General features: G+C 41.0%; 8 protein-coding genes across 8 annotated transcripts; 3 read left to right on the forward strand and 5 right to left on the reverse strand.

Moving 5' to 3' along the window:
* Window positions 1-1,254: 1,254 nt before the first annotated feature.
* On the reverse strand, window positions 1,255-1,779 carry TRV_07810 (uncharacterized protein; the record flags this gene model as incomplete). Its single annotated transcript, XM_003018128.1, has 1 exon — window positions 1,255-1,779. One exon carries the CDS (start codon window positions 1,777-1,779, stop codon window positions 1,255-1,257), a length of 525 nt encoding a protein of 174 aa, XP_003018174.1.
* Window positions 1,780-1,946: 167 nt separating this feature from the next.
* Window positions 1,947-3,482, reverse strand: TRV_07811 (uncharacterized protein; the record flags this gene model as incomplete). Its single annotated transcript, XM_003018129.1, has 1 exon — window positions 1,947-3,482. The coding sequence occupies one exon, from the start codon at window positions 3,480-3,482 to the stop codon at window positions 1,947-1,949; it is 1,536 nt and encodes a 511-aa protein (XP_003018175.1).
* Window positions 3,483-4,391: 909 nt separating this feature from the next.
* TRV_07812 (uncharacterized protein) lies at window positions 4,392-5,819 on the reverse strand (the record flags this gene model as incomplete). Its single annotated transcript, XM_003018130.1, has 4 exons — window positions 4,392-4,643; window positions 4,713-5,287; window positions 5,439-5,608; window positions 5,638-5,819. The coding sequence occupies 4 exons, from the start codon at window positions 5,817-5,819 to the stop codon at window positions 4,392-4,394; spliced, it is 1,179 nt and encodes a 392-aa protein (XP_003018176.1).
* A 282-nt stretch (window positions 5,820-6,101) lies between these two features.
* On the forward strand, window positions 6,102-8,222 carry TRV_07813 (uncharacterized protein; the record flags this gene model as incomplete). The annotated part of the gene is made up of 3 exons (XM_003018131.1): window positions 6,102-6,124; window positions 6,305-6,548; window positions 6,741-8,222. The coding sequence occupies 3 exons, from the start codon at window positions 6,102-6,104 to the stop codon at window positions 8,220-8,222; spliced, it is 1,749 nt and encodes a 582-aa protein (XP_003018177.1).
* Window positions 8,223-9,922: 1,700 nt separating this feature from the next.
* On the forward strand, window positions 9,923-10,708 carry TRV_07814 (Acyl CoA binding protein, putative; the record flags this gene model as incomplete). The annotated part of the gene is made up of 1 exon (XM_003018132.1): window positions 9,923-10,708. The coding sequence occupies one exon, from the start codon at window positions 9,923-9,925 to the stop codon at window positions 10,706-10,708; it is 786 nt and encodes a 261-aa protein (XP_003018178.1).
* A 696-nt stretch (window positions 10,709-11,404) lies between these two features.
* On the reverse strand, window positions 11,405-12,227 carry TRV_07815 (uncharacterized protein; the record flags this gene model as incomplete). The annotated part of the gene is made up of 2 exons (XM_003018133.1): window positions 11,405-12,027; window positions 12,101-12,227. The coding sequence occupies 2 exons, from the start codon at window positions 12,225-12,227 to the stop codon at window positions 11,405-11,407; spliced, it is 750 nt and encodes a 249-aa protein (XP_003018179.1).
* Window positions 12,228-13,010: 783 nt separating this feature from the next.
* TRV_07816 (gamma-tubulin complex component GCP5, putative) lies at window positions 13,011-15,700 on the forward strand (the record flags this gene model as incomplete). The annotated part of the gene is made up of 2 exons (XM_003018134.1): window positions 13,011-13,082; window positions 13,142-15,700. 2 exons carry the CDS (start codon window positions 13,011-13,013, stop codon window positions 15,698-15,700), a joined length of 2,631 nt encoding a protein of 876 aa, XP_003018180.1.
* A 269-nt stretch (window positions 15,701-15,969) lies between these two features.
* Window positions 15,970-20,091, reverse strand: TRV_07817 (uncharacterized protein; the record flags this gene model as incomplete). The annotated part of the gene is made up of 1 exon (XM_003018135.1): window positions 15,970-20,091. A coding segment is annotated over one exon (4,122 nt), but the record flags the coding sequence as incomplete, so codon positions are not given.
* Window positions 20,092-26,797: the final 6,706 nt, after the last annotated feature.

A 26,797-nucleotide genomic window follows, 5' to 3' on the forward strand; every position in this document is an offset into this window, starting at 1 on the left:
CTCTCTCTCTCTCTCTCTCGAGATTTCTTGCTCATATTTGCTTTTCTCCGTCTGCAGTCGTGGTGAGACGGGAATTCAGGGACCAAGTCAGTGTGCGTCAGGGGTGCGTCTTCAGGGGCTCCGCCGGCGGTTCCATCCCTAACTCTACTTGTATATATGCACATAAAAAATGTACCTCAGGCAGCCAACAGGATGGAGGGCCTGGAATTGTCCGACCAGCTGCCGGCCCTGTCTCTTCCCTGTCTGCATGCATGGACTTTTGCTCTCCTCTCGCTCTCTGAGGCCGTGTTTTCTTTTGTCACGCACGATCCCGTAGGTAAACATGGTAGTTAAATTTGGCAGCGCAAGGGGGAGGAGAATGTCGAATGTCCCTGTCCTTGTCCGCCGGCTCTGGCTCTGTGGTCCGCGATATGAGCTCTCCTCTTCTGCTAGTTCTATCATCATATTTCGTCTCTTCAGCTCGTTTTATTACATACTCCTCGCGTCCTTTCATTTTGTTTGCTCGGCTTCAGCGTTGGAGCCGGCCTGCTAATAATAACACCTAGCTACCGTGTTGACTCCGTGCGGAACGCGCTTGTGTCTCAAGTCCTCCTTTGGAGCGAGACGAGCCCTGCCGGATGATGCTATCAGACAAGCCACAGCCTAACCTGACAGCCAGTGGAACCACCTAGATAAGTGAGAAGTGGCGGGGAAAGGTGTAGTCAAAAAAGTCCCTTCACAGCGAGACTACCTCTGGAGAAACCGGATGGACCCAGAGGGCCGTGTTTTTGATAAAGGCTTTCCAGTATCCGTTCATCCACCCCAGGCGCAGCACCAAGTCATGCAACAATATTAATATGGCAGCGGGAGCTCCCTTCAGTCGGTTGTTGGGGCTGGGTTTCTTCTTCGTCTTCATCTTCATCTTCGTCTTCGTCTTCATGGCATGACAGAAAGCTTCGTTTCACTGCAGGGACTGGAGATGTATTCAAGCTAAGTAACTAGCGAGCTAACTACCTGTTTGTGTCTGCGGCTATGCTATGCAGGGCGGGAAGCCAGAGCAAACATCAGGCCCGATAGCTAAACACCAAAGACTACCCCAGGAACCCCCTGACGCATGCAGCCATGTATTTGGTAACAGCCCGCAAGTACCTCCAGGGCGCTTAGCTATGCATATTCTAACTCGACAAATAACTAGTATTGGAAACATAGCAGGAACAGGGGGAAAAGGGGGGATAGAAGCCAAAAAGGATAAAAGCAAGTATCGGGATCAAAGGGCTAGACTACATCGACCGTTCGACAGGATCCCGCCTCGCAGATGAGCATATAGTCCTTTCCAGACGAAAGTTCCTTGAACAGCGGGTTTCGCTCGCGAAGCCAGCTGGACTGGTCCGTCCGTGACTGACGAACATCGACCATGGAGAGAACCGCGGCACTAGTCGATGCAGTACGACCTGCCTCAGCACGAATCTTGCGTATCAGATCACTCTCCGCTTTTACACTGTCATCTCCCGTCGCGGATGCTCGTCCCAGAACGCCCGTTACGCTCTTCGTACCTATCTCCAGGCCGACGATGACATCCAACATGCCAACGAAGAGGAAGGGATGCTGCATGATCTCTACCGCAAAGGCGTGGCATGTTTGCCTGGCCTTGAGCTTGTAGGACTCGTCCTCCAGTAACGAGGACAGTCGCAGCAGGTTTTGCGCGATCACACCGTTCGTAGACGGGGTGGCAGAGTCGGTTCCTGTCTTGAGACGGAACAAGGCACTGGGTGTGTCAGTCACCGCCTCAGAGGGGGTCATGTAAAAGCCCGTGCAGATGCTACTGTCACTCGCTGACACGGATATGAAATACTTGTTAAGATACTCTGCGTTTAGCCGAGCTGTTAGCCATACACCCTTCCCTTTTCCACACAGTTTAATTAAAAATAAATATAATAATATGGTCGATCTTCGAAGGCAATTTTCAGTTAATGATTGGCAATAATTGGAAACTCACGCTGCAATTTATCCGCAAACTGTAAATGCGCATCATCAAATGTCGCTTCGTAGAGCTGGAGCAAGCCGGATATGAGGTAGGCATAGTCGTCGGCAAATCCAGGCGTGTCTCCGCGGGAATCAGCACGGTAGATTCGCCAGAGCTGGCCAGACTCGGCATCAAACAAGTTTTCCTTGATGAACTTAACAGCGTTGCCAGCCATCAGCCTGCAGTGTTTTGACTTTTCGGCATCGATATCTTCCAGCAATATGGCACACTTCGAGAGCGCACCGATCACGAGTCCGTTCCAGGCAACAATGATCTTGTCGTCTAGTTCAGGCCGTACCCGCTTCGTTTCTCTATACTCGCGGAGTTTCACCCTGGACGTCTTTAGGATCCGTATTGTTTCTTCCTCGTTCAGTCCAAACTCCTTTGCAACTTGGGCGGGAGTCGTCGCAATCCTTAGGACGTTTCTGTTCATGAACTCATCGTGGGGGTCGTTCACTCGCGCCACATTTCCGTCTGGTAGGACCCCCCAGTGCCGTGCACAGACGTCAGCATCGCGCTGGCCCAATATCTGTTTCAGTTCCTTCAGCGTCCATACATAGTAGGCTCCTTCTCGCTTCTCGGTATCCTCGGGGCTAGGCTGGCTATCCGCATCTTCTGACGAGTAGAAGCATCCCATCGGAGATAAGATGGGGGTACTTGTAATATACGTGACTAGATCGTAGATGGCGCCGAGGAGCTCAGGCTCATGGCTAGCTTCAAAGCCATCAATAAACACATCGAGTAGCTGCGCCTGGTCATATAACATTTTCTCAAAGTGCGGCAGACTCCAGTCCGGAGTGACGCTGTACCGCGAGAAGCCATAGCCAATTTGGTCTCGAATGCCTCCCCGCGCCACCTTGATCATAGTATTTACTGCCATCTCCGTGGCCTTGGCGCACTCCTCACGGCCAACTATATCCATCACTTCTTCGGGATATCTCGACAGGCGAAGTAGAAACGACAAATTGACCGGTGTGGGAAACTTGGGAGATCCGGAAAAGCCGCCATTTGTAGCATCATAACGGGCTGCAAAGTGCGTGAAGGCTTCCTCCAGCAAGTCAACTTCGAGGTCTTCCTCTTGCTCGCTCTTGTTAACCTGGGACAGATGAATGCCTTCTTCTGCAAATTCACGCAGTTGCCGAGTAATCTCCTTTGCACTCTCCCGGCACCGGAGCTGTTGGGTGTTCCAGACATCCCTCAGCTTCTCAAGGACATCAATGAACCCAACTGGCTCTTCACCACCCAGCTTTGGCAGCGGGGTTGCATTCGGTCCAGGCCAGTACGTACCTCCAAAGACTGGCTCAAGGTCAGGAGTAAGAAACACGTTCAGAGGCCAGCCTCCGGACCCGGTGGTAGCCTGAACATAATTCATGTACACATCGTCAATATCCGGTCGTTCTTCCCGGTCCAGCTTGATTGGAATGAAGGATTTATTAAGTATGGCAGCAACCTCAGCAGACATGAAAGATTCCTTTTCCATGACATGGCACCCTGTACAAGAAAACTGTCAGCCCGTACATGCATAAATTCCGGCGACTCCGCCTGCCTGGGTGCCTGCGTACAGTGGCAAGCTGAATAGCCGATACTCAGGAAAATTAGCCGGTTTAGCTGCTTTGCTTTGTTTATGGCCGTCGAATCCCATAGCTGCCACGCAACCGGGTTGTTCATGTGGCTGCGCACCTGTTAGAGTCAGTCGGGGTACCCTCTATTAGCCCATGGTCCGGGGGGGGGAATTGGTGAGAGACGTTAATGCGTCACTGCGCTGCAGCAGGATAAGTAATCACATACATACGGAGAGCGACTTTCACTGAGCCGATTGACCAGCTCGGCGGACGGTGCAGAGCCCGCAGACTCGTCTATGCGTTTCCTATGCGAGGCTGTATCCATGCTGCGGAAATGACGGCGGCGTCGCTGACTGCTGGCGGGAGGCGAGGGACGTTATGGCGGGCTACTCCCGAATTAAAGATGGTATCAGGCAACAGCCGGGGATGTACACGCTTAAGTTAGCTGGTCGTCCGGGATGTTTAGTTGTAATATATCGAGGACAGGGGATGCCCTGACAGCCGCGCTCATTAGTTAATGCGGTTTTAAGTATACATGCGCCTGGAGGACAGGCAAAAGAGACGATCTTATAGCAAAGCCGGCCGGTTGGTTTGGCGTCTCTCGGGCTTTTCGAGCAGCCAAAAAGCAAACTTTCAGCGCTTTTTGTTTTGATGGAGAATGACCTCATTGCACGTGACCTGGGGAAAGGCCTCCCTGGGGGGCGCAGCTAGAGGGAGCAAAGGACAAAGGCCAGAAGACGAAGAAGATGAAGAAGAAAGATACGGGAGGTAAATGTTTACGTTCAATTGCTATTGCATGGAAGAGTATGGAGGCCTAAGCTAGCTAACTAGCTGCTGTCGTTGAGTAGTTCGTCGAGTTCCCGCTCTTCCTCCTCTGTCAGCATGGACTCCGGAGCAGGTTCCGGGACGGCTGGTGGCTTCTGCTTCTCTGCAGCCTTTGCGAGCTGTATCTCCCTTGGATCAAGAGGCCATTGGCGGACGGTAGCATCGATGCTGACGCTGACCACCTTTGAGCCCACGATAAGCAACCCAGTCACTTCCTCAAAGTGGCCCGAGTAGGTGTGGTGCAGTTCGCCGGTCTAGATAGAACAGACTCGATTAGCAAGAATGCCCAGTAAGTTATCCTTCCGGGATGGGTGTAGACATACCGCTCGATCCCACACTCGAACCTCTTCATCTCGACAGGCCGTGACGACCCACCCTCTGGCCTCATCCACCACAATATCTTTGACATAGTCTGGATGTTCCAGCGCCGTTTCGGATTTCCATCCACTCTGGCGGGTGAGACACCTGGCTATATTATCAGCCGAAGCTGTCCAGAGGTCTCCATCCTCGTCGAAGAATATTTTGTAGATACTGGTTTCATGCACCTTGAAGGGATCCGAGAGAACCGCGTCACTCAGGCTTGCAGGAACGGTGAAAGAATGAATCCCCTGCCCGCTGGATGAGCTGAATACGGTGAGCGGGTTGCCTTCTGTCCTCGCAATCGGGTCGACTGCTAGACACTGAATTCCGTGGGTATGACCCTTCAAAACGTGTAGTCGGGTTCCGGCAGTGGCATCCCAGATAATGACCTCTGCGTCGGCGCCTCCTGAGATGAGCAGGCTGCGACCATCTGCATGGACATAAACTACTGCCTTGACAAAGTCTGTGTGGCCCGTGAATTTGTGGCCAGGCTTGCGGGTTTTCACGTCCCAACTCCAGATGCACTTGTCCCAGCAGCCTGCGTAGACAGTGCTCCCGTCCGTAGAAAGACAGATAGAGGGCAATGGGGCTGCAGGTCCTTTATAGACCGCAGCCGATTCACCCGTCTAGATCCCAGCTGAATTAGCCTCTTATCTTATGGGCATGCTGTCCTTGGGTATAAATCTCACCTACTTCTAGTATAAGCTGTCTGGCAGTCCCAGCGCTCTCTGCGAGAAAGACCGCATCACTCCTCGTAGGATCCGCTGCTATAGCAAGTATCTTGCTCTGCAGCTTGATGGGGCTCCCATTCGAGTTCTTGGACTTTTCTCGCTTCCTCTCAGCGTTCTCCAGCTGTGCCCTGCAGCCAGTCAGTCTTCCATCACTAACTTAACTAGTTGAGCACAGTGAATATCTAGAACAAGGGCCTTACGTAGTCTGAAAGAAGTAGTCTCTGTTCGATGTCTGCATGCTGATCTCTCTTCTAATCCTTCTATCTTCCTCTCACTCGCCTCTTTGTCCTCGTCCTGCTCGTCTTCGTCTTCGTTGTCGCCGTCGTCTTCGATCTTCATCTTCGTTCTTCGTCTATCAAAAAGAAAAGCTGCGCTCTTGGCCCGCCCGCCCCGCCGTAGCCCCGACTGCGCCCAAAAACGGCAAAAACCAACTTCAAACCTCCAACTTCGCCTCTTCTCGCGCTTCAAACTTGACACCAACAACGCCGCAAGCACTTCCACCCCTCCGCCTGCGCTCTTCTTCTGCTCGCCTGTTTCCTACTCTCGAGGACGTTTCTTCGTGCTGTTCTTAGTTCTGTTTCTCTTTGCTTTCGCCGCGCGGATCCGCGCACCACCGTCACCATGGACATGAACAATTTTATTGGGTATGGGAGCATAGTGAACTGAGGCTACACCCGCCGAGAAAGCTGTCGACAAGCTAACAAGATCTCTTCTAGCCGGCGATTCAACCTCATTTCGATGAGCGATATTCGGTAGGCTGCCCTGATTGCTGCTGCATACTCTGTGGGGGGTTCGATGTTTGGCTGATTTGGCAACTTTGTTAGCTATGTTGGTACTCTGCACGACATTAACCCAGAGGCGTCGACTATTGCCCTCGAGAACGTCGTATCGCATGGCACTGAAGGCAGGCGCGGCAATGCGTCGGACGAGGTTCCTCCGACTAGTTGTGTTTACGAATACATTGTTTTCAGAGGCAGTGATGTGAAGGATATCAATTTTGCCGACAATGAAAAGGAGAACCAGCCTCCAGAGCAACCGCAGGTACCCAATGACCCTGCTATACTAGGCGTGAGTAGTGACCTATTTATTCTGTTCCCAAAGATCCCGGTTATGGCTTCTTTGTCTACTTGCTATACTTTGGATGAGGGTGTATAAAAGGGTGAAAACTTGTTACGATGCTACTTTTATCCAGGGACTTCTACCTCACATTATCACTTAAATTGGTTGGTCAGACCTGCTGATAACTATATGCTAAATTAGACTACTGCTCCTCCACGCCAGGCCCAGGCGCCAGCAGCCGCTCCGGCTCCTGCTCAGGCAGGCCGTGGTCAGCCAGCCCAAGTTCCACAGCAACCATCTCGACAGCAACCACCGCCTCCTGGTTATCCCCAGCAACCTCCATATCCCAATTACTATAATCCCTATGGGCAGCAGTTCCGTGGTCCTCCTGGTGGCCCTCCCGGATTCCCTGGTGCACCTGGCCCTGGCCCTGGCTTCCCAAACATGCCTTATGGACAGCAAGGATGGTATCCTCCCCCAGGCCAAGGCTTTCCACAGCAACCAGGCCCGTTCGGACCTCCTCAGATGCCAATTGGCCCTCCACGCGGACCACCTGGGCAGCAGCAACAACAGCCACCGCAGCAACAACCACAATCGCAGCAACATGGTCCAGAGGGAGCTCCAGCCTCTCAGAGTACCCAAATGCCAACATCCGAGCTCCCCGGTGGTGAAAAAGCTCCGAAGAAATCTACAACTCCTGCTCCGGCAGCTGCTGCCCAGAAGGAAAGCCAGAAGCCTACCCAACCCAAACCAGAGGCTTCTACCGCCCAGACTCAAAAGCCTGCCCCTGCCAAAGCTCCCACACAAACTATCTCTGAGGCAACTGTAGTTGCTAAGAATGAAAGAATTGTTCCCGCTGTGCCTGTTGCTGTACCACTAAAGCCCGCTGCTCAGTCCACTGCATCAGCTAGTCAACAGGGAAACCGAGCTCCTCCAAATGCGATGGAGGAGGCAACTCGAGCTGCTACTGCTGCTGTCGCCGCTGCAATGGCAAAGCTACCACAACCTGCTGGGTCCCAACAGCAGCAGCAGCAGCAGCAACCCACTAATGGCTCTTTGGAGAGTGTTACTAAGAAAATTAATGAAATGCGACCGTTTGATGGTGAACGTCAACCAAGAGGTGGTCACCGTGGCCGTGGAGGCCATCGTGGCCACCACCACCACCACCAACAGGTTAAGAAGATCGAAGTTCCCTCGACTGACTATGACTTTGCATCCGCGAATGCCAAATTCAATAAACAGGATCTCGTTAAGGAGGCTATCGCTTCTGGATCCCCATTACTTGAAGCTGAAGGAAAGGCTCATAGCGCCACCTCAGAGGCTAACGGAGTGGAAGGTGGTGACTTTTCCAGTGCTGCATCTGGCCATGCTACCACTGCTGTATATGACAAGACCTCTTCCTTCTTCGACAACCTATCAAGTGAGATGCGTGATAGGGAAGAAAACGCCCGGAACAAGACCAGTGGCCGCGAATGGCGTGGGGAAGAAGAAAAGAAGAATATGGAGACTTTCGGACAAGGCAGCGTCGATAGTGGATATCGTGGCCGAGGTCGTGGCCGCGGACGAGGCTACGGCGGACGAGGCAGAGGCTACAACCGTGGCTATGGAGGTGGACGTGGTAGAGGCGGTTTCCGCAGTGGACGAGTTGCAGCCGAATCTACAGGAGTTCCATCCGCTTCATAAATAGGATACAACTCCTTATCACCGAGGCCTTCATGGGTCTTCTTTTTCACCCTCATACTTTCATCTTCGGTCCCTCTTGATGTGTCTTCCTCAAATTGGCCCTGCGCCTACTTTGAATACCCCTACAAGTTTCAATCTGCTCTTTTTGTAGCGAAAGAATGATATCACGCCCTACCCCCTTGGTTTGGTCTCGGGTTGGTATGCGCAAATCAGCGCGCATTTCTCTTAACTGCCTTACCGTCCCCTTTTCTTTTTTCTGCATGGCGCATTTGGTGGGTGTCTCTTATGGATTTTATTCAAGGTTGGCCAGGTCAATGAATGATGCCACTGAAAATGATCGTACCGTTGTTTCCTTCCCTTCTCCACCTCCCCATTCAATCTTCTTTCCCAATCATCCAACCCTCACAAGAAAAGAAAAAAAATCACAATAATATGCAATCTCTGCTCCGGCATTTGGTACCCCCTTTTCTCCCTCAACATAAGACCATCTTCTGTCTATGGTTTGGTCGACTTCATCACAAGCCATCCCCTACTTTTCCTACCTCATGCGGACAATCTTTTCCACTTTTGATTTCGATTCTGTCTAGATATAAGATGCTTTATCCACAGACATCTAGCAGTGGACACGGGAGATAGCTTGTATCATTATCCAGGGGCTCAATACCGCCTACACAAAAATAACAAAAGACAAAGACACAGCCTATCGGCTTCTTTGTACCTCTCGCCCTCTTTTCACCTGTATACTCATCTATTTATTTACCTAAACTGCTTCTCTTATTTACTTCGGTTGTAGGTGTTTTGTTTGTTTGCTTGATATATCTGGCAGTGCAGCACGTGAACTACGCGCGCCCAACAGCCGCGGCTTAACTTTGATTTCTAACTAAAACGAGCAGCTTCACTAGAGAAAAGCCATCTCAGACAAGTTCCCATGATCCTCTCGTCGAAACCCCGGAAACCCCAGAAACACCATTAAACACCCAATGGTCCTGTGTTCAATGTGCATTCTGCATTCCTGAGAGATCATTGACTCTTACATGGGCACATACAGCCCTCCATGTGGCTTGCGCTCTCCCGAGTTTGCGCTCACGACTACGCCTCTGTTTGATCTCCTTATTCTTACCCACATTCCTCAAGCCCGAGTCTCATGTAGGGATCAAGCTATAATAGCCCATGAATCATGTCGGACTCAGTTGGTAAGCTTGCAATTTGCTCCCCAGTTTACGTTGAGTGTCATAAAGTAGCTTGGCGCCTTCGGCTAGAGACAGCTAACTGACGGACTGCGCATCGATCTCATAGATCGAGTCTTTGTCCATGCCCTTAATACGGTGAAGAAGATTCCCCGGACGGGGTTGGCCAGGCCACCGACGGCCGATCGATTGAAGCTCTATGGACTATATAAACAAAGCATGGGTATGGCTTAACCGTTATCCTGAGGCACTATACGGGACTGTTGAAAACGAGGCTGACCGTTGCAATTATCAATAATGTGCAGAAGGGGATGTTGAAGGCGTAATGGACCGACCGGTTGGTGATGCTGATGTCCAGGCTGAAAAAGAGAAATGGTATTGTTATCTACACCTTGTTCGGCGATGATTTTACTAATTTTATTTGTTTGCTGATAAAGGGACTCATGGTATGCGCAACGGAACTTGTCACGAACGGAAGCTAAACGACGGTATATAACGACACTTATAGAGACCATGCATCGATATGCATCTCCTACCCCGGAGGCTCAAGAGCTTATATCTGAACTTGAATTTGTATGGGACCAAATCAAGTCGAACACTTCGTCTTCATTCTCGAACCCGGATCAGGGCTTAAGCGTGTCGGGTCCTACCCGAATACCGTCTCAAACAAGCTATGACAATATAGGGAGCAGGGTGGCGCGACAAGGATTTGACGAGGCAGGGAGGGGCTCTCAGTTGCGAGTGTTGAGTCCTGTAAGCCAGCCAGATGGAGGTTCGAGGCGGCATCGTTACGGAAGTCAGTCCGAAAAAGAACATGATCACAGCTCCCGAAACAGGGATGGTGACGACACAGAAGACGACGAGGAAGAAGACCCAGACGAAGATGAAGAGGAAGAAGAGTTTCAAGAAGCAAGGAATAGCTTTTATGAGAACCAGGAACCAGGAGAAGACCCACGACTTCAACCTCCCATCACAGCAGGACAGAGACACTACCAACGATGGCAGAAACGCGTTGAGCAGGCCTTAACGAAGATGACTGTCGAAGTGGCTGCCGTAAGAGAACAGTTAGAAGCACGCAAAGCATTTGAAAGTAGGAAATCTGGCATATGGTCCTGGATGAAGTGGTTTGCTTGGGTCGCTATACGGCAACTCTTCTGGGACCTTGCTCTGTTGGCAATTCTTCTACTGTATGTCCGCATTCGAGATGAGAGACGGCTTGGAAGAACTCTCAAATCAGTCTGGCTTGAGGTCAGGCAGAGATTATCCAGGGTTCGAATATTCCGCCGGCGGCCAAGTTAGAATAGAAGACCACTCTCGTACATTTTTTCTTCTCCTGCAATTGTTTTATATATTTTTACCTAACACCAATATAGAGGCGGAACTTTCTATAATCATACTAATGAAATTATTGAGAGAATCTAGATTGATAGACGGGGATTTAAATGATATTGGGTAACAAACACATAAACACATCAGTTCGTATACATCCTTAAGACTGAAAACGCCAAGGGGGGTGGGAAACATTATTTTGGTTAAATAAGAAGTGAAGAAATATGCTACAGGAAAAAAGGTTTTCTCAAAACGCCACATGCATGCCAAACATTGATGCTCTTAGCCTTTTGTAGGGCGGCAAGAGTTCCCTTGGTGGAACAATAATAAAATGGATCTCGGCTGGTATCTGAGCATCATGGTAAGGGAAAGAGAGATGGGTATATAAGAGGCATTCAAGGCGGCTCTGGGAGCATATAGTAGTGCACTGCGGTGCGCAAGCCACCCGGTGGTAACTCAATCCTCTCCAACATATTTGAACCAATTTGGTCGGCAATCTTCGAGTTGGAGAAACGGCTCTCCGCGATAAAATTGGCCAGCCTCACATTCCCTACATTTCGGGGAATTTGGACAGTTCAAGAATGGGATATGGTTATATCCAATATCTCGGAACCTAGCATTAATGGGTTAATAAAACACCAGTAAAAAGAAGCCATGGATATATTCTTACCAATGGATTTTGCTTTTATCCGCAAATAGTCCCAGTCCAATCGAATGAACAGGGGCATCTCCCCACCGCTCATAGAAGAATCCTCCGGCCTTGTCAAGATGATTGAAGTAGTCTTCATATTCCTTGCTTCGCCAAAAGGATAGATCGCCTATCTCAAAGTTTGACCAGAAGTGGCAAGTTGAATATCCGTTTGCTTTCTTGGTATGTTCAGGTCTTTGCTTATTGTCTGTCAACCAGTCCATGGCGTTATTCTTGTTTACGTATTCCGGGTGCTTTTCTAGAAACTTCAGAGTTTCAGGCCACAGCCCCGGCATAGTCTCTGGTGCATCATACAAGTTGATTGTAAAGCCATAGGTTTTGTTCCGGTCTTGCATGTATCGGAATACATCATAGTCCACGTCACAGAAAAATCGAACCTTGGGCTCAACACGCCAGTAGTATTGCATATCCGCTAGGGCAGGATGTTTATAAAACATCCCGCTATTCCATCGGCACATCTTGTGGTAGGAAAGCACAGTGCTGTATTGTATGCCGTTCGCTTCCATAGCCTTTGAGGCGGTTCGGTATTTGTCCATATCAATCCAAGACGGAACGTCCCAGTGTTCTTTTGGTACGATTTCTATACACCAGTGTGACACCAATTAGTACCCATTGGGCCCTTAGATAGCTAGAGATCGTATCCATCAACATACCATAATTGCACTTCGCTTTCGTTTCTGCCTGCGTCCTCCTTTTAAACTCCGCTGTAAATGGCTTGTCGTTGAAAAATGTCCAAGGATAGTTAAATTTTGAGTTCCACGTCCGCTCCAGCTCCTTCATAGTTGGAATCAAATCGTCTAGCTCCTCGTTGCGCACTAGAGAAATCAGAGACGCCTTTATCCGAGCGGAATTTGGGTTATCGGGAGCGTAGTCGTCTCCTTGTGCCCTCCATAGAGGTCCATCTGGCTCTCCAGTCACTGAGAGGCGTCAGTAAACCCGCTAGTACGGAGAATATATTCAGAGAAACTCACATTCTTTCAAAGGCTCGCGCTTAAGCCCGTTGTCATATTTATGTTTTCGGATTGTTGAAAGGGGTAAGGAAGGCGAACTAGAAGTTTGATAGATAAGAAGCAGAATTAGAGCGATGCAGACCCCTATTACCAGTCTGACCGGCCTGGCGACTGCCATGTTGATAATGGACACGCACGATACTATGCGCTCTTGTATTTGACTGAAGCATCAAAATTATTTCGATACTCCCAGCCGGCATCGAAATGATCCCATATCTCGATCGCGGCACGTGATAAGGCGATGAATTTAAGCTTTTGAATTTTCACGTGACTGCACTAACAGGGCTAGTTCCATAACTAACTATCGCGCCGCGTCAGGGTTGTTTTTTTGACGTTTAACGAAGATCGCGACTTATTTGACATTCAAAGTTGAATATACAAAGGAGCTGCCTATTTTTCTCGCAGGTATAATAATTTCCGGAGAATCTGCATGGCTGGCCTATAGCCGAAATGGTTGCCTCCTCATTCCACGACTTGTTGACTGGACTTACACTGCTTACACTACATCCATCCTTCGTAATTCTATGTCTTATAGATCAGGGGGACCATAACAATGTCTATCTCGCTTAGAATAGGTGCATTGACAGACGAGTTGGTAGCTGCTATCTCCAAGTCGTCTGGTAAGGTATTTGATTGCCTAACACTAAGTTTCGTGGGATTCGATTGCGTCTAACTTGGTAATAGAGCCCGTCAGCCATACCCAGGAGAGCAGCTATTGAGAAGAAAATTAAAGATAACTCCTATTTAAGGACAAATAAGTTCGAAGTTATGAAATGTCTCGATGGTTTGCTAGAGAAATTTCAAGTGGTTGGAAATGATGAACTATCAGATGCACTTCACCGAAGGCTGGAAGAACTGGACCAAAAGAAATTGAGTTTGGCTCCTGAAATACTCTCCCTTCTATTGTTTCTCTCGGACAATCCGGCAACTCTTACAAATTTAAAGGACTTGAAGGAATTCTCACCACCAAGGGACCCCAAGACCATAAAATGGGCAGACATCACGGACTCGGAGCTAAATGAACCGGATGATCTCTGGAAGGATATCGATTACGCTGCAGAATCTTCTGAGGATGATATATCCTCGGCATCCAGCCATGTTTCGATACCAAAAATTGTACCTCATGGCTCAACAGTCCCTCTGGAAGAATTTAACCCGTCTGAGAACTTATTTATTGATGTACAGGACGACGCCTTGGTAGCCTCCATTATTAAATCTCAAGCTCTGTCAGAAGGAGGCGATGGTGAAGTATTATACCTGACCGAGCTCCAAATTGTCAAAGATGCCATATCTATGCTTCGTGGTCTACCAACGTCGACATTCTCAATTTATGATAATAAAATTGGAGTTAATCGGAGTATTTCCTTATCACATACGTCTCAGTTTGCATTCCAGGGGTTAATGATGTCCTTCAGCAGTATCGGAACTTCCGTCCAGATTTTAAGATTGTTTCTAAAACGACCACAGCGAGTTCCATTTATGCAGACCTTTCAGAAGGAGGTAGAAGCGCTGGTCCTATCATTTGATAGATACCTCTCCAGTGAGCAATCGCATTATATATATCAACCTACCCCACTCTCCGTCAGCCTTCTTCATCTACTTCACAAGGTCAGGCAACATGTGAGGGTGCTACTTGAGCTTGCCAGTCTAATCGATGACCTCAATAAAAACTCCAGTCATGAAACCTTCCGGTGTCTAGATTTGTTATATGACTTGGTGTGCGAAAAACAAGCAGCAGGCGAGGACAGTCAATACCGGGAAATCTCACGGCTATTTTTTGCCTGCTTTGAGAACTATACAAAACCCATTAGACGCTGGATGGAAACAGGAGATCTGGACATAGGCCAACTGTCTTCCTTCTTTGTCACCACCTCAACCGGCTCACGCGATGACCTACAGACACTCTGGCATGACTGGTTTAACCTAAATTGGCAGTCAGGACGTTTATACGCTCCAAAGTTTCTTCATCCCTCGTCAAAGAAAATATTTACTACTGGGAAGAGTCGAGTATTCCTTCGACACCTCGGTATTGAGCCCCTGAACCCCGGCGTGCCTGACCCTCCCTCGCTGCACTACGAGGTTGTTTGCCCCTTAAACCAATCATTATCATTATATCCTTTTGCCGGCCGACTGGATGCAGCATTTAACCAGCTTGTTGACACCAACCATAACCACGCCTCCTCACTGCTGAGAGCAGAACTTGATGAGAAGTGCGGTCTATGGCAATCACTAGATGCGCTTGAATATTTATATTTAGGTAAAGATTACGGAAGGTATTCCGTTACGGACTACAGAATATTCGATCTTATAGATAGGGGAAGTCGAGCTTGGAATGACCGCTTCCTTATCACGGAGTTACTCAGACAAGCTTTTAGCGGTTTGCCGTGTATCGATGTCACAAGCCTGATTGGTCGTTCGGCGAAAGTTCCGCTACATGTTTTTGATAGCCACAGTCGGTCTGTTCAAATCCTCAAGGTCATCTCTATCGATTATACCTTGCCTTGGCCAGTTGCAAATATTGTCACCAAAGATTCCCTGCAAATATACAAGCGTATTTCACTACTGCTAATGCAAATCCGCCGAGGGAAATACACACTTGAGAAACGTTGGTTTACAAAGCCACATTTATCTCCAAACGACGACGAAGAGAGAGCTGATCACGTCTTAAGCTTTTGCGTCCGACACCGTTTGCTATGGTTCTTGAACGTTCTCTACCATCATTTTACGGAAGTTGTCATTGCTCGTGCTACCCGCGAAATGGTCAAAGCCGCCAAAGCCTCAGCAGATGTGGACTCCATGATTGAAATACATCAGTCATATATCAGAGCATTGGAAGCGCAATGCCTTTTAAGTAAAGATTTTGCGCCTATACACCATGCATTGATCTCTCTACTGGACCTATGCATATCTTTTTCCGACACACAAATTGCTCGCAGTCTGGAATTACAGCAAGACCAAAACGAGCAAACTTTGGGCACTATACGCTTAGCACGGATGGCTGGGAGAAAAGCACTGGTTGAAGATGAGTTTGACGATAGCGAATCTGACATGGAGATATCCATGTTCGAAGCTGGAAATGCTACAAGTATCTCCTTTTTTGAACAATCCTACCATCGTCGTGTTATGCGGGTAAAGTCAAAGTTCGATAATCTCTGCTCGTCAATCAAAGCTGGTCTTAGAGTTGATCACGGCGATTATTCGCAAACGATGGAGACTCTAGCAGATAGACTCGAATGGGGCTGACGCAAACCCAGGTAATTCTCCTTTACATTTCTAACCTAGAAGGATGATTGGTATTTTGTGTCGTTATTTCTCAGAGAAAAACTTTTGTTTTAATTGGCCGTATATATACAACTCTTAACAATAGCATGACAAAGAAGGCATATGAAAATACTACCAAGCTTACAGGGATATATGGAAATGCTCCTTTATTTTCTTCAAAATTTCTTTTTCTACTGGCCTTTCTGTGTTACCTGGTCCAAAGTCTACCCAAGTGGATAGAAGCCGCAGAATTAACCAACCCACCGTCTGGCACTGAAGAATACCCTACCCCATGGACCAATATTGCCCCATTCCTCACTCATTGCTTTATCTCCGGGGAACCAACTTCCAATACCAGCCATTATAGTGCGCTCAGGGTGAGGCATAATTGCAAGAACCCTTCCATCCGGTGAACGTACACCAGCAATAGCTTCAGGGCTGCCGTTAGGGTTGAATGGATATCGCATAGTGGGCTCAAGGCTTGTGTTATCAACATAGCGAGCTGGGGCAAGCCCACGCTTCACGAGTTCCTTGCCGTCCATTCCAGGGGTGTCCTCAAACGACGCTCTGCCTTCTCCGTGAGCGACGGCAATAGGGAGGGAAGAACCGTTCATATCGTGGAAGAAAACGGTTGGAGGGATGTCAGTTGGCTCTGAAATTCGAACCATGCACACACGACCCTCATACTGCTCGCTGGCGTTACGCTCAAAGTTTGGCCATATTCCAGCACCAGGAATCAGCTCTTTGAGACGACCAAAGAACTGGCAGCCGTTACAAACTCCAAGAGCAAAAGTGTCAGGCCTTTCGAAAAATAATTTGAATTCCTCGCGAGTCTGCTTGTGGAGAAGGACTGACTTGGCCCATCCACGCCCTGCTCCCAGAACGTCACCATATGAGAAGCCGCCGCATGCAGCTAAGCCTACAAATGAAGAGAGCGAAACTTTGCCAGTGAGAATATCACTCATGTGAACGTCAACGGCGGAGAAGCCAGCCATGTTAAAAGCAAACGCCATCTCAGCTTGGCTGTTCACTCCCTGTTCACGGAGAATTGCGACCTTTGGGCGCGTTGCAAAAGGCGAGAACCGAGAAGTAAGGCTCGTCATCAATGGGAGGCCCGTTTCCTTAGGGTTGAAGGTCAAGTTATACGAGAGCCCAGCGTTGTTGTCGTCAAGAATATTCTCAAATTCCTGGTCAGCGGCGTCTGGGTTGTCTCGGAGTCGCTGCATGCGGTACGAAGTCTCGGACCAAGCGCGTTGCAGGTGAGAGCGGCTCTCTCTGTATATCAAGGTAGCTCCATGATAGATAGCCAAGTTCTGCTTCTGTTTTTCCGCAACACGACCAATCCTGTAGATCAAACCAGGTGGTGGGCCACAGGTTGCAAAGCAGCTCCTGAACTCGCCCTCATGAGCCTTGCGGACTTGGAACACGGCGCCCAACTCCTCATTGAACAAGGTTTCAATAGCATCCTTGACATTGGGGCTCGCACATATTTCGTCCAACATGATCTGTGCGCCGCATCTTCCGGCAAACATCATTTCGGCGATGGTTGTGAAGAGACCGCCATCCGAGCGGTCGTGATAAGCAAGGACAATTCCTGCTTCCTGAAGTGACTGTGTAGCATCAAAGAAGTCCTTGAAGAGTTGCACATCACGAATGTCAGGACACTCGTTTCCGACCTGTCCAAAAACTTGTGCTAGAGCTGAACCTCCCATTCTCTTACTACCACACGAGAGGTCAACAAACATCAAAACGGTTTCACCAACTTCTTCGAAGCTTCGCAGAGTAGGAGTCCATGTGTTTTTTATATCCTGAACCGGCGCAAATGCAGAAATAACCAAGGACAAGGGAGCGGTAACCTCCTTAGACTGCCCTGTTTCTTGGTCACTCCATTTCATCTTCATGGACATGGAGTCCTTTCCGACAGGAATACTTATCCCCAACTTCGGACATAAATCCATACCAATGGCTTCAACAGCCTCGTAGATAGCAGCACCCTCGCCAGGGTGATTGGTGGCAGACATCCAATTAGCTGAGAGCCTGACACGGCTGAGCCTTTCTGGCAAGTCTGCAGCTGCAATGTTCATCAGTGATTCAGCGACAGCCATTCTTGCCGACGCCGCTGGAGATATGAGGGCAAGATTTGGTTTTTCACCCATAGCCATAGCTTCTCCAGTTTTCATTCCAAGAAGTAATGAAGTGGCAGTGACAGATACGTCTGACACAGGAGTCTGCCATGGTCCAACCATTTGGTCTCTAGCAGTGAGAGCGCCAACGGTTCTGTCACCAATAGTGATGAGGAAGGATTTAGAACCAACAGCTGGAAGATGTAAAACCCTATCAACAGCTTCGGCCATCAGTCCCTGTTCCGGCACAGAGGGGATATAAGTCTTAAGGCTAGAATCGAACGCCGGAAGGTTAAGTTTTCTCGAGGAGACTGTTCTTGTTAATTTGGGTGGTTTTCCAAATAGAACAGAGAGAGGGAGGTCGATTGGCTTTGGGTATTCCTTCGAGTCCTTATCGAGCAGAACAAGTCTACGGCTCTCGTCCGGTTGTCCAAGGCCACGACCAACAACAGAGTAACCACATCTCTCGCGATTTGCTATTGTGACGAAACTGTTCATGCCTCCCTCCGACACCGCCATGACATATCTCTCTTGGGCTTCACAACACCATATCTGCATAGGGCTCATACCCTTGTCTGCATTGTCTATCTCCCGAAGTTCAAACGAAGCTCCAAGGCCAGCATCATGGATAAGCTCGGGCAAAGCGTTGGATAATCCTCCGGCACCAACGTCATGAATGAACTTGATGGGATTATCTGCTCCCATGGCAACACAGGCATTGATTACCTCCTGCGCCCTCCTTTGAACCTCTGCATTTCCACGCTGGACGCTTGCGAAGTCTAAATCAGCAGATCCTTCTCCTGAGGCTATACTAGAAGCTGCACCACCTCCAAGCCCGATGAGCATTGCGGGCCCTCCTAGCACTATCAGGTAAGATCCTGGCTTAACGGCATGTGGATTTTTTAGGGCGTGCTGCGGACGAACGGTACCAACACCGCCGGCAATCATAATTGGCTTATGATAACCTCTGATCTCGGATTCTCCATTGCCGGTATCAACTTTGGTCAGAAGAGTTCTGAAATAACCTCCTGTGCATGGTCTGCCAAATTCGTTGTTAAAAGAAGCGCTACCAATAGGAGCTTCAAGCATTATGTCTAGACTGCTTGCAATGTGGTTGGGTTTTCCGACATCGAGCTCCCAGGGTTGTCTGTGGCCTGGGATGAGTAAATCCGAGACACAAAAGCCACATAGACCTGCCTTTGGTCGCGACCCTTGACCTACAGAGCCTTCGTCTCGAATCTCACCGCCGGAACCGGTAGCAGCTCCCGGAAAAGGCGAGACGGCAGTTGGATGGTTATGGGTTTCCACTTTGGCTAGGAAATGGACTTTCTCCTTTGTCTGAACCCATTCTCCCGTAGCATCTGGTGCCCAATGCCCTGCTTCCTCTCCTTCTAGGACCGCAGCGTTATCACTGTACGCACTGACGGTAAAATCAGGATGTTGTTTATGAGTGTTTCGGATCATCCCGAAAAGAGTATTTGGTTTCTCCTCCCCATCTATGATCCATGATGCATTGAATTGTTTATGACGGCAGTGCTCGGAGTTGACTTGAGCAAACATGAACAACTCCACATCCGTAGGAGACCTCGAGATTGGGCCCCCAGCTGCATAAGCGTCAACAAGGTAATCAATCTCTGATGAATCCAAAGCCAGGCCGAGACGTTTGTTTGCGTCCTGAAGGATCTCTCGAGGAGATTTCTCTCCATCCTTAAGAGAGACAACTTCCAATGGAGCCGGGGCTTTCTCAGCAAACATAGCCTGGAGGTTAGGCTCCTCGGTGCTTATGACTTGGGTCATCCTATCGTGCAAAACATCAAGGCTCGCTGCATCTAGGCTATCAACCCCTTCATCTACAAGGCATGAGATTCGGAGTCCACGCTCGATGCGCTTAAGACACTTCTGAAAGCCGCAGACGTGGGCAATTCCGGTGGCTTGGGAGCTCCATGGCGAGATGGTCCCGACCCTTGGGCTAACATAATACGTAAGAGTCTTGCCGTCCTGAGGCCCGAAGGATCCAGGAGAATCTGCTATATCTCCGTACCGCAATAACTGCTCCAGGTTGGTGGGCTGGTTGTCTTGCAAAGGCTCTGCAAGATGCAGATAATGTACCCACTGGGCCCGGATAGCTTTGGCATTGGTGTTTGCCGCAATACCACGACATCGAAACTCCGAGAACGCAACGGATCCGGGTAAGGTCAGGAATAACGAGTCCGAGGAAGCCATATTTGAGCTGCTATCAAACGAATTGTCCTGAAAAGCTGGAGTAATAACTTATCAAGAGCCGCCGTACTTGCCCCGCGTTGACCAGCTGCGAGTTGATAACCAAAATTGACAGCCTTGACAGACCTAAACTTGAAGGAGGATTGCAATATCAGTCAATATTCAGGAGACAACAAAATAATCCCCCATAGGATCCATCCTCTCTTGTTGAGGTCAAAAATCGGAGTCATCTCGTCTTCTCCCGCGCTGTTTTTTTTTTTACTTTTCAATTTTCTCGTGCTTATGGCGGGCGGGCTTGGAGTCACATGATGATAAAGATCTGATAAGCTAGATTCGGCTAGCGCGGGCAAGTAGGGAGTCTATTATGAATCTGTTTGTTCTGTTTGCATTTAAATTTCTCATTATTAATAGACTTCCGGAATAATATTAATACTATAGGGCCGTCTGGGGGTTTTTCGGAACGGTAGAAAAATTATTCCAAAACTATAATTTAAAAAAATACTAATTTATTAAGAAATTATGGAAATACTAGAGATATTTTAAAATATTCTAATTAAATATATATATTTCTACTAGTTTATATATAGATAACTTTTTAATACTAAAAATATTTAGTATTATAATAAATTAGTATTATTTAAAATTAATATAAGTTAGTACTATAATATATTAGTACTTTATAGTACTATATATTAATATAATATTATCTTAATTTAATATTAGAAGTTCTATATTAGAGTTTATTAAAGTACTATATTCTACTATAAAAATAAAATATTTTACTAGTATTAAATAAAATTAAAAACTTTAGTAGTTTATTAAAACTATAATATATTATTACTACTACTAATATTAATAGAAATAATATATTAATTTAATTTAATTACTAATAAATTAATAATAATATATAGTTCGAAGCTAATATATAATATTAATAATAAAAATAAAAAATTTTTCTTAATTTTATAAATATTAATAATACATAAAAAGACTTAATAAATATTATAGAATATATAAATAAAAATAGTTTAAATTTAGCTTAATTAATTATTCTAATATAGAATAATATTTCTCTATATAATTATTATTCTCTAATTTTAATTATTAAAAATAAAACTTACCTTCTAATAGAACTAAATTAGCTAAAGCCTAAATTCTAAAATAGAGGATTTAGATTAGTTAATTTTATATACTTTATATAACATTTTAATAAATAGGTATATATTATTAATAGTTATAAACTTTAGTAAGAGTATATTAAGTTATTCTATTATTTAATAGGAGAATAATATAGATTAAATATTTAAAAATTTATAAGTTAGAAGAGTTTTTATTAAATTATTATTAAGAGGTATTATATTAAAATAAAAAAATTATTAAATATATTTAAGTACTCTATATATAATATTTAGAGTATCTCTATTAACTCTAGCTTCTCTTTTAAGAATATATTATAAATACTTAACTTAATTATCTTCTAATAATTTTTTTATTATAGTAGAAACTTCTTAATATTTTTATAATTAGTATAGTAAATAAATAACTTATAATTATAGTATTTATCTTTATTAAAAAAAATATTATAATTATTTACTAATATATATTTTATAATTTAATTGAAATAATATAGACTAATATATATATTTAGTTTATTTTTTATAGTTTAGATAACTTTAATTCTATATATTAGACTAAGTTTAATTTACTCTACTTATTAGTTTTCTACTAGCTCTACTACTTCTAGACTAAATACTATTGATGAGAGTACTCTATTTATTCTATAGTTATAGCTCTATAATACTATATAGAATCTATAAATGTTAATAGTAGATAAAATTATATTTATTAGCTACTATAGTAGCTAGTAAGTTATTTTTATAATAGATTAGATTTTTTTTTAATTATAAATAATTAGAAAACTAATTATAAAAATAAAATTACTTCTTATAATTATAATAAATATCTTAATTATTATATTAATTTTATTATTATTCTATAAAGTAAATATTATTAAAAAAATATATTAAATGATAGATTAAATTTATACTTCTTTATTATAGTAGTAAAGAATAAATAAAATTAATATAGAAGCTTTTATATACTTCTAAAGCTAGTGAAAGTCTAGATAGATAATTGGAGATTATAAATAGCTCTAGTTTTTTAAAAAAGAGAACTTCTATAATATTTAGAGGTACTATTTTTAATTATTTAAAGTAAGAATTATAGATATAAGTGGATAATAGGCTATTTTTAATATATTTATATATTTACTATAGTATAGATTAAAGGAGAAAAATATCTATAAATTAAGACTAGAATAAATCTTTAGAACAGTAGAAATATATTTTATAAACTTATATCTTTTAAATAAAGTAACTTTTCTTATAATAAAAGTAATTTTATTAATTATCTATTAGAGAAAAATATTTTAATAATAATATCTATTATTCTCCAAAATATTATAATTAAAATTAGATTTATTACTCTTATTAACTATATAAAAATAATATGAATATTATTTAATTAGTTTTTTAATTTCTATATTATTATTCTATTATGATATATTACTTAAAAATATTATATAGAATATAATAATTCGAATAATTTCTCTACTAATTTAAATAATAATTTTTTTATTATTTAGCTTAAATATACTAATAGAAAATATTCTAATAATATTATTAAAATTAATACTATATAGCCTAAATATTGAAGTAAAAATATTTAAATATTTATTTTAATTAATATTACTAACTACAGATATTAAGTATATATCTATAAGAATTCTATATATATTTTTATATAAGTTAAAGCTATTAATAAATAAGAGGAATAGTAATAAAATAATTAAATTATTAGAATAAAATATATAAATAAGTTATTCTTAATTATATATTAAAAGTTTTAGCTTATTATAAAGTAAAAATATTTAATAATAAAACTTTTCTTTAATAATATTAGAGCTTATTAAGATTATTTAATAGAGAAAATATTTAAAATTATTTATATTATAATTTAGTACTTATTAATAAATTTCGAAGCTTACTCTAAATATAATATTAATATAAATAAAAACTTATAAAAGTATTTTAGTTACTAAAATATATATCTATTTCTTATTCTCTAATAATAAAATTTTATTCTAATAAAATAATAAATTAAATCTTACTAGTTTATTATTATAATTATTAATATAATATCGAAGTATATTTTATATTTTAATAATAATTTCTCTATAGTAGAGAGTCTTTATTCTTATATTTTTTTTAATAAAAATTATATATTTAATATAATTATTAAAACTATCTTAATAAAGATATTTAATTTTATTATAAATATATAGAATAATATTAGAGGGGAAAATTAGCTTATTTTATCTATTATAAGTAAAATTACTAGAGTAGTAATTAATTAATCTACTCTAAGTATAAAAATACTAAAGCTTAGTAGGCTTATTAATAAGTTTAATTATTCTAATATAAAGCTATCTATAAAATACTAAAAATTTTATGAAGTTAGTAATTAATTTTATTAAATTTTAGAAGTAAATTTTTCTTATAATTATATTTATAAAACTTTTATTTATAGATTAAAATATTAAAAGTTATAAAAATAATATAGTTAATATATTCATCTAGTAGAAAGGTATAATTAGAAATTAAAACTTTAAATATTATTTTAAAATATTAAGTAATTTAAAAAATTTTTATATAGAGCTTATATTATATAAAGATTAGAGTATTTTAAATAATAATTAATATTCTTTTCTAAATATATTAGAGTATTTTATTTATAACTCTAATATTAGTATAAATATACTTATTGGAGTATTAGTAGTAGTTTATAAAATATACTCTACTAAATTATTATTATTATTATTATATTTTATAGATGGCTTTATAGGTAATTCTATAAATAAATCTATAGATAACTCTATAAGTAGCTCTATAAATTTATTAAATTTTAAAAAATTAAATTATTTATTTTATAATATTTTAAATATAATCTTATATTATATAATAACGAACTTATTTTTATAAATAATTACTTATAGAAATTAATAAAATTATTCTCTCTTTAATTTAGGCTCTTTATTTATAATTTTAATAACTTATTCTTTAAGCTTAAGTTTTTTATTAGTATTTTAATTACTCTACTTTTTAAGTTTAAGCTCTCTATCTAAAGTTTTAAAGTTATTTATTTTTTATATAGGCTTGTACCCCCACTCCAATAAAGTGGGGGGAGAGCTTTTATCCCCCCCCCCCTTAGGGGGAGATTTTTAAAAATTTAGCCTTTAACCCCCCTCTTTACTTACTAAAAAGGGGGTATAAACTAGTCTAAATATAGTTAGTAAAACCTTATTTATAGAAACTAATCTTATAATAGTTAGATTTATATTTAAAATATAAAATTTTATATAAAGTAATATAAATTTTATATTTTTACTATTAGTAGATATTATCGATATATATAAAATAGAAAATCCAATTATTATTAGATTAAATATTTACTACCTTTATTATTCTCTTTTTCCTCCTTTCTAGCTTATCTTCTTTAAATTTAATTATAGTAGAACTAGTACTAATATTATTGATATTAATAATTAAGATAGATCGATACTTATTAAGAAGACTCTTAAGCTTATTAAAATAAGTAGTTTTAGCTAATATTATTAATATTGATAATTAAAATAAATTGATATTTATTAAGAAGGCTTTTAAGCTTATTAAAATAAGTAGTCTTAGCTATATTATTAATATATATAGAAGAGAGAATCTAACTATTATTAGATTAAATACTTACTATTTTTATTACTCTCTTTTTTCTCCTCGACCTTAGCCTTCTCCTTAGATTTATTTTCCTTAGACTTAGTTATAGTAGAACTGGTACTAATATAGGTATTAGGGTTAGTAATATAGTTTTTAAGCTCTTTAATAGACTTCTAGCTATACTTAGTCTTAATACTAATAATAATATACTTTTTATAAATATTAATAAGAGAGTAAATAATACTAGATATAGTAGAGAAGTTAGTAGCTAAAGAGATATAAATAATATTATTAATTATACTCTAGAATATACTAAGTAAGTAGTCTTTTTTAATATCTAGTATATTTAAGTTAAAAGTCTACTTAGTATAATAGATTTAAGTAATAGTTATACTATATATAAAGGGAGAGATATTTAATATATTTAGTAGTATAATTTTAAATAAACTAACCTTAGTCTTAGCTTTAATAAAATATAGTTTAGTTATAATTTGTATAATTTTATAGATAATCTTAATAAAGATACTAAGAGCCTAGAAGAAAGAGGTCTTACTAGGTTCTATATAAGTATTACTCGTAGGAATATATATATTAATAGAAGTAATATTATTAATATAAGTAAGAGTAGTAACTTAATTAGAAATAATTTTTTTATAGATCTCTTTTAAATTATTATTTATAAAGATAAAGCTAATATTATCTATAACTTTATTAGCTAACTAGTTTTGATAATTATAAGAATATTACTCCTCTATTAGTAATACTATTAGTCGGATATTAAAAGTCTAAAAAAAAAAAATTTTACTAAGTTATATATAAATATTATGAAATAAATCTTATATATCTACTATAAACTAATATTATTAATATTAATAATAAAATTAACTAATATTTATTAAGAAGACCCTTAAGTTTATTGAAATAAGTAGTTTTAGTTTTAAATTTACCCTTTATATCTTTTTATAATATCTAAAGAGAGGATATTTAAAAGTAAATAAGTTTATTATTAATATTATTATTAATTATAGTAATTTAATTAGAAATAATTTTTTTATAGATCTTCTTTATATTACTATCTATAAATATAAAATTAATAATATTTATAATTCTATTAGCTAACTAATTCTAATAATTATAAAAATATAACTCTATTATTATTAATACTATGATAGAAATATTAAGTAAAATAAAGTATCTTATATACTAATATAAGTAATCTTCTTTTATAAAATAAATAAAATATATTATTAATTTTATAGAAAATTTTAGTAATATTTAGTAGTAATATTAACCATAAGAAAAGAAGTTAATTAGCTAATATTTATTATTCCTTCTTTATAAAAAGTAATATATCTTATAAAAGAGCTAGAAGATTCTACTATATATATCTAACTTACTAGTAAATTTTAGTAATTATATAATTTATTCTAATAATTATTAAATTTTAAGTAGATTAATTATTTATATAAATTTCTAAAAAATAACTACAAATATTATTATTTTTTTTCCTTATATTTTAAAATTTTATTTTTTATAAATTCTTTATATTTTATTAGTACCCCTATAATTTAATATTTTAATAGTAGTATATTTTATTAGTTTAAAATCTTATTCTTATAATTATTAAATTTAGAAATATTAGCTTTAATATATAATATTATACCCTACTTATTATTTATCTTTCCTTAATTTTAACTATAGTTAGAATTAAATAATTAATAATATAGCTACAAAAAGTTATAAGAAAGATATAGAGGAGTAAAAATAGAATAAGGTAGTAGTATTATTTTTAGTTATAGTTAATAAAATAGAGTAAATAATTAAAGCTATATTTTTTAATATTTTAGTCTTTAATATTTAGTAGTTAAATTTTAATTAAATTATTAGTATTAATAAAGCTTTAAATAGAAATTATATATAATAACTCTAATAGTTATTTAATATAGATCTTAGAGGTTATAATATTT

This window comes from Trichophyton verrucosum, assembly GCF_000151505.1.
Source record: "Trichophyton verrucosum HKI 0517 chromosome Unknown contig01162_1.f1.exp, whole genome shotgun sequence".
In the NCBI taxonomy this organism is placed as follows: Eukaryota; Fungi; Ascomycota; class Eurotiomycetes; order Onygenales; family Arthrodermataceae; genus Trichophyton; species Trichophyton verrucosum.